The sequence below is a fragment of the Daucus carota genome, chromosome 9, assembly GCF_001625215.2.
Source record: "Daucus carota subsp. sativus chromosome 9, DH1 v3.0, whole genome shotgun sequence".
Classification (NCBI taxonomy): domain Eukaryota; kingdom Viridiplantae; phylum Streptophyta; class Magnoliopsida; order Apiales; family Apiaceae; genus Daucus; species Daucus carota.
This window is the reverse complement of record NC_030389.2, coordinates 38,537,365-38,545,146: the sequence shown is the minus strand read 5'-3', so window position 1 is coordinate 38,545,146 and position 7,782 is coordinate 38,537,365. Positions and strand designations below refer to the sequence as shown.

The 7,782-nt window shown below is 33.1% G+C and overlaps 1 protein-coding gene across 2 annotated transcripts; it reads left to right on the top strand.

Moving 5' to 3' along the window:
* Window positions 1-2,116: 2,116 nt before the first annotated feature.
* On the top strand, window positions 2,117-5,582 carry LOC108203030 (chaperone protein dnaJ 49). Of its 2 annotated transcripts, XR_010287688.1 has the most exons (3): window positions 2,135-3,495; window positions 5,049-5,124; window positions 5,212-5,582. XR_010287688.1 is itself a non-coding variant. In XM_017371718.2 (2 exons), exon 1 carries the CDS (start codon window positions 2,465-2,467, stop codon window positions 3,491-3,493), a length of 1,029 nt encoding a protein of 342 aa, XP_017227207.1. In that variant the 5' UTR covers window positions 2,117-2,464; the 3' UTR covers window positions 3,494-3,495; window positions 5,212-5,582. The 2 variants fall into 2 exon arrangements, 1 of the variants encoding a protein (XP_017227207.1); XM_017371718.2 differs by lacking the exon at window positions 5,049-5,124 and having other exon boundaries at window positions 2,117-3,495.
* The last annotated feature ends 2,200 nt before the right edge of the window (window positions 5,583-7,782 follow it).

Here is a 7,782-nt window from a genome sequence, read left to right as displayed (position 1 = left end):
TTAAAAAAATGTAAGCAGTAATACATGATAAAACACTAGATGCTAGTACAAGTCAAACCACTAGTTGACTGCTAAACTCTCCATCCAAATATAATTATTTTTTTCTGAAACTTTTATAATATTATCAAAATATATAAATCTTCTCATCTGTACGGTTGGATCATCCAGAAATATTTTTTAAAAAATGTAAGCAGTAATACATGATAAAACACTAGATGCTACTCCCAGTCAGACCACTAGTTGAGACAAATCTCTCCATCCAAATAAAATTATTTTTTTCTGAAACTTTTTTAGTATCATCAAAATATATAAATCTTCACATCCGTACGGTTGGATTATCCAGAAATATTTTTTAAAAAATGTAAGCAATTATACATGATAAAACACTACATCCTAGTACAAGTCAAACCACTAGTTGACTGCTAAATTCTCCATCCAAATTAAATTATTTTTTATGAACTTTTTTATATCATCAAAATATATAAATCTTCACATCCGTACGGTTGGATCATCTAGAAATATTTTTTAAAAAATGTAAGTAGTAATACATGATAAAACACTAAATGCTAGTACAAGTCAAACCAATAGTTGACTGCTAATCTCTCCAACCAAATAAAATTATTTTTTTATGAAACATTTTTAATATCATCAAAATATATAAATCTCCACATCCGTACGGTTGGATCATCCAGAAATATTTTTAAAAAAATGTAAATAGTAATACATGATAAAACACTAGAACATCAGTAAGTATGGATCATTTAGTAAAAATATAAATAACATTGTACACATCAGGGACTTGAACTCACTGTTGTTATTAATGTATACACCATCAGGGACTTGAACTCACTGTTATTATTAATGCGGTAAGGGTATGATAGGAAAAAGGAATTATGGAGGGGACATCAGTGATATAAAGTCACTGATCAGTGACTTTAAGTCACTGATATACGCAACCTGCACCGTAGATCTCACCCGACCAACGATCACGATTTGTTGGTTGTAAAAGTGGGCTGTACAATTGTGTACATGCAGGGACGAAGCCAGCAAACATCTATAAGGGGGGCCAAAAAAATTTCTTCGACACAGTGAAATTTTTCGTCGACACAGTAAAATATTCAATATAAAATAAATACAAAAATACTATTAAAAAAATTATAATAGAACCTTGCGCTCTTTTAAACCAGGAAATCAAATATATAGTTGTGTCAATTAAAATATTTAGCTATTTCTCTTTAGATATATAAGTGTATAAAATATCAGGAAACTCATCATAATAACTCTAAATTATACGATAATCTTTAATTAGCAAGTAACACACATTAAATGAAATTGTGCTTCAAAAAAATGATATTGTATTTTAAAAAAGAGTAAGTAAATTTTTTACAATATCTCAAAAACTAAATATTATGCATATTAACCTTACAAAAAAAAATATTATACTTATTTAGAAGATGACAAACTATATTTTAAACAAGTTATAAAAATATCACCTGGATGATGAAATTTGAATTGACAATGAGTGGACAAATATTAATATTAATAAAAAAACTGATATCGAGAACTAACTCTATTCTACGAAAATGAAGAAGTGAGGTATAAGTTTCTTGGATAAGAAAGATCCCCACCAAAAATTTCTTATTTTTGTAAAAGAATTATATTGACGGTTTACCTTTATCACATATCACATTTCACGATCTTTTTCTTAAATAATATAATTGTATATATATCCATATTTTTGTTTATTTTTATTTATAAATTTGGTCTAATACATAAATTAGCAAAATCTAAAAATTAACACTTCATCTTACAATGTTAATTATCTCTTAAGAGCGAACAAATTTTTTTTAGGGGGGCCAAACTTTTATATTTATATAAATATACAGATAAAATACAATTTTTTTCGAAATTATATAACATAAATTATAATATTATTGAAACCCTGGGGGGCCATGGCCCCTATGTAGCTTCGTGTACATGTAAATACTTGTAAAAAGTTCCAATAGCAAGTAGGTAAATTTTGCAATTGCAGTATTTAGCAAAAAAAAAAAAAAAAAAAAAAATTTTGCAATTGCAGATTTGAGAAGTGAGACTTTTCGGTAGAAGTTTTAGAAAACCCAACTCACCTACTCATTCATCAAACCATGTACTCCACAAGAGTGGACCTTATAAGTACTTGACCCAAACACAAAGTTGTCGGATTACGGATCTTCAGATTCTTTTACGTAATTCTGTGAGATCAAGTGGCCACAGCTTATCTCTTTATCTAATCCTGATTGGTTAGTAATTTTATTATGTTTTTGGTGTGTATCTGTATGTATTGTTGTTCAGTACTATTAGGCCGGTTCTTGAATCTTGATTGATGTGGGTTTTTCATATTTTGGTTAAAGATTGAAACTTTAAGATTTTAGGGGCTGTGCTGAGAAAACCCACTTGAAATTGAAGTGGGGTTTGTTTAATTGTGATGGATAGTAATAAAGATGAGGCTTTTAGATGTATTGGCATTGCTAAGGAGGCCATTGCTTCCGGGAATAAGAACCGGGCTCTTAAGTTTATTGGGATTGCTAGAAGGTTGAATCAGAATTTGTCTGTGGATGATCTTTTGTCTGCGTGTGAGAATCTTGATTCGTCAGTGCCTGGGTCAACGAATGGGGAGAATCATGTAGGGAAGGCGAAGGTTGAGGAGGTGAGGGCGAAGGTTGAGGAGTGTAATTACACGCAAGAGAATGTGCAGCTGATTAGGCAGATTAAGAGGAGTAAGGACTATTATTCGATTCTTGGTGTAGAGAAGAGTTGTTCTGTGGATGAGATTAGGAAGGCATATAGGAAGTTGTCTTTAAAAGTTCATCCGGATAAGAATAAGGCGCCAGATTCAGAGGAGGCTTTTAAGATAGTTTGCAAGGCGTTTCAGTGTTTGAGCAATGATGAGTCGAGGAGACAGTATGATCAAGTTGGGTTGGTTGAGGGATTTGAGTCGAATCTTCATTATAATGCCAGGCGAAGAAGGAGAAGAAGTGATATGTTTGAAGAACGTTTTGATCCTGATGATATTTTCAGGTCCTTTTTTGGTCAGCATGATGCGTTTCACACCTCTAATGTTTACAGAACTAGGCGAACAACCCCACAGCCTAGACAAGATCAGGGTGAAACTGGACCGAGTCTGATGATTCTTCTGCAGCTATTGCCATTCCTGCTAATTATTGTACTTGCTTATCTTCCATTTTCCGAGCCTAATTATTCTTTGCAGAGAAACTATTCTTATCAGTTTCAGAAGTCGACTGAAAGGTATGGAGTCGAATACTTTGTTAATTCAGCTGAGTTTGATGACAAATTTCCAGTAGGAAGTCTTGAGCGTACCAACATAGAGAGCAATGTTATCAAGGACTACAAAAATATGCTTGGGCGTTACTGTCATATAGAACTCCAGCGAAGACAATGGAGCCGAAATCTGCCAACTCCTCACTGTGACAAGCTACAAACTTTTGCAGCTTAAAGGTTAGTTCACATCTTCTCCGTTTATATATTATGCAACAGAAGGTCATCAACATATGCAATACCAGTTGCTTGATTAATGAAACTCATATTTAATAATAATGCTTGCAGCTTTAATTTTTGTAAGGTCCCTTCAGAATGTTGTTTGGATTGAGTGGTACATTTCTCTTGCGACTTGTATGGTAAATAGCATGATAATTACTTTGTACTTGTAAGATGTCATTACTCCCCTGTCAATAGAGTTACTCTATTACTGATATATTTGCTATCCTGATTTGAACACAAAGGAATGGGGTAGTTCTCAAGCCAGTCATGGTTTTGATAAGACAGAGTCATACATGGATAAAATGCCTATTTTCACATATAGATATATTATTGTGGGTGTGTTTGTGATATCGTAAATCCATCTTTTTACACATCCCAAATGGGACATACCGTAGTTAAGAAGGGTTAAGTATCAGATTGGTCATTAAAGAGAAATTTAAATATTAAAATCTATATTGGTTATATCAGAGTTCTCACTCGAGTGACAGAATATCACGCCGTTCAATCTTCAATATTTCATGTTAAGTACTTCTGACGTAGCGAGACATGGCTCGATAATGACAATTTGTCTGTCAAAGCTACAGAACCTAAGTACATTGTCGGTTAATGAAATATTTGGAGTTGACGGCATGATTGGTCAATAAAGTGAGTGAGATCCTGATGTAGCTGCTGAAAGTTTTGAGAGCCCGAATTGGCTTCAATAACCACTTCGATTTTGAACTCCAATACATATTAAAATAATATAGCATATGCACCGGGTCGTGGCACCATTTACAACTTAATTGCTGAACGTTTAAAAAAATGTGATACAATCCATATCCTAATCGTGTGGTATAATCTGTTATCAGATAACATATGAGACCTTTAGTCGATTTATTAGAATTGGCTAAGAATAAAATACACTATTAGGTCTCTGCCATATTTTGATTCAAATAGACTCGTAATGTGTTGACATATTCGTTTCATTAGATTCCACAACTGGTTCCCGTCTTAGTGTAGGGTACCCAGTCATCCTCCTACTGCGAGACCGGGAAACAAGCATGTTGGACGCTTTACATGTAAGCAAGTCGAAAGTAATTCTTCAGCGCGTATGAGCCTCTTTGTTTCCCTTGAAACAACAAAATAATCACCTCTGTGCGATGGGTAATTGACTGAGGTCACTTGTAGCAAGGACTCTTTGTTACTAGAAAACAGTTTGTGGAACAATGATATTACCATCATTCTACAGGTACCTGTCATTTCATATAGTGGGCTGATTATCCAATATTGGTTTAAATAAATAAAAAGACAAGGTTGTATACCAAATTTTAGCTTGCAACTCTGATTGTTGCTCTCGAATTACTCACTTTTACCTGAATAAGCAGAACTTAATTGTTCAAAACTCTGTAGTAAAAAGTATGAGGGGAAACAGTATGACCTCTCACCCCAAAATATAAAGGTTAAAGTTACCCTCAAATCCTCCAAATGTTTTATCCTAGCATTTAGCACTAAAATACTCATCTGTTTTGCAGAATGTCTCCTTTCTAAGCTGGATATCAATGTTGATTAACTAAGAGCATGATATGCATGTTTGTTGGCCTGTATAATGTAGAGATTATCAATATCTACCTTTCCGTTTTCTTGAATTGGCTATTGGTCACTTACACATATTTTTCCATTTCTGATATCTCACAGGTTGCAGCTACAATCACCGTACTTTCTGTTGGAGTTATGCCCCTATCCAACTCTTTGCCTCAGAGTACTTTAAGCTCCATGCATTGTTAAATCAAGAACAGGTAGTAAGAACATTGTACAACTTTTGAAACCGTCCCAGATAGCGTTTTTGTAGTCGTTCCTCATGCAGTATATCTTTGCAGCTCTGAGGCAGTACATTGCTACTTTTGCAAGCTGCTTGAGTGATTAAAACTCTGAAATATTCATGCATTCAAGATAGAGATCCTATTACCCTATCATCATATACTTTACTATGATTGATGGCTCTTCCCATCAAATGGCTACATGTCACTTTCAGGTTTTTGTTGGTAATGGTAATTATTTGAATCTTATGAAGTCCAAATTTCATATATGATGCAACCTATAAAATATATATGTCCAATGATCCTGATCAAGTGTTCGATTAAATTTTCTAATTGGCGTCAAACATATATCTGCCACAGAACTCGATTCATTATTTGTTTGTTTGGGTTGATAGAAGTACAAAATCAAATAACTAAATCCTCAAAATTTTAATATGTAAACGGTGATGATTCCAACTAATCACCATTTTCGAAAATGCAATAAATTAAAACTAAAAATAAGTAATTGATTTAAAATAGTTTAGTAGAATGCATTTTCTAAAAAATGCATTTTCTTTCTATAATTTTTCGATAAAAGTCAAATTCACCATTTGAGTGAATTGCTTGTCAGTTTTTTTTTATTATTATATTTCTAATAACTCCTAAATCATCTTAATATAAAATTAAACAAATAAAGAATTCAAATCATAAATTTCTCACATTATTATTATAAACATAGTTAGGCTCTATTTTTCAACATTTAAATGCATGGTGTCTGGTTTACTCACAAACCTGCAGGTCCGGGTATATGTATTTTCGGGAAAATGAGAAAAAATACAAAAAGATAACAACTTGGTTCGTACAGGCTTTACATTGGTTAAATCAGATGTCTTTTTCAGAAAAAATAAGATAAAATTAATGGACATAAACTTAATTTTCCACCCACATGAAGAGCACTAGACAGTAGACACAGTTGAAGCAGTTACCACACTCACATATAACTCCAAATCCTGTCAAATATCACACCGACACCTGCACCTCATTTCTCTGGTATTGGTGTTTCACAAGTTTAATAACTTTCTACAATTTAGCATTAGTTACGGTAAAAAAAAGGAATCGGACTTATCAGAAAAGTTAAGAAAAAAAAATAATCAAAAATTAATTGGACTGATCGAGAATTAATCGGATGCTTAATGAAATAATTAAATATTTAATCATTCGACCAATTATAAAACATGAATTAATCGGTATTAATCGTGATTAATTACTGATTTTAGAACATAGTAGTTATAAATATATCAATTATATGCACTGCCATAAAAAGCGATGAAAAATTTAAATTAACATTTTTACTAAATTTTACAACTCGGCGGTTTGACCGGTCTGATAATTTCGCGGCTTATCACCGTTAGACGTTATTTTTGTAATTTTTTTAAATGTTCAAATCATCAACTTCGTGCTACATTATACCCCCTCCGTCCCTTTTTAGTTGTCACATTTTTATTTTTGTTGGTCAAATTGACTAAATTTTGATCAGAAATTATAAATCGCTCTTTCATTATTTTAAAATACTGAAAATTACATCTTAAAGTAGATTAAAGATTTTTTCCGATGACATGTTTTTTTAATTTTTTCAATACATAAAATTTTAATAAATTTCAATCAAACTTTGATCATTTTGATGGGCACAAAATCAAATGTGACAACTAAAAAGAGACAGACGGATATAATATAGTATGGTGGCTATGAATTTATAATTTGTGCCCAAGTATTAGAAGAGTCACTAGCCTGTTTGTTCAGCAGAAGCAGCTTCTGCTTCTACTTTTCTTGATCCGTTTGTGTAAAGAAGCATTTTTAACAAGCTGAGAATCCTAACTTCTCCGTCACAGCTTTTACTTCTTTTCCAAACACTTTATTCACTTATTTACTTCTCACTTCTACTACACTTCTCTAATTTAAGTAAAATTTCACTTCTTTTAACCTTGCCCAAATGGCCCCACTAAATATACCCACAATACTCGTATCAACTTAATTTATTCTCTTGATTTACTTGTAGTTGTTCAAACGCTACCTCTATACCATAACAAATCTACTAAACTATATATAAACTAATTTACACTTGCAGATTCTCTTAATAAAAACGTTAATAAGAAAAAATATCCGTGATGCACGAATAGTATAGTATAACAGGCTCGTGATCATTCATCAGAATCATCACCACCACCACCAAAAATAGAAATCCTGCTGTAGAGCAACAAAAGAACAAGCACCAGAAAGCAAGCAACTCCCACCGGCGATCCGCTAGCCCGGTGTATCGACTCCGGTCCTCCCGGAATACTCGAGACACACGCACCACTCCCGGACGAGAGAAACTGTATAGTAAGTAGTAGAATGATAGGCAGCAGAAGAAGCCCTAGTGGGCTCAAGAGCTCGGGGAGAATCTCAGCTAGGGCCTCGCCTTGCTCGCCAA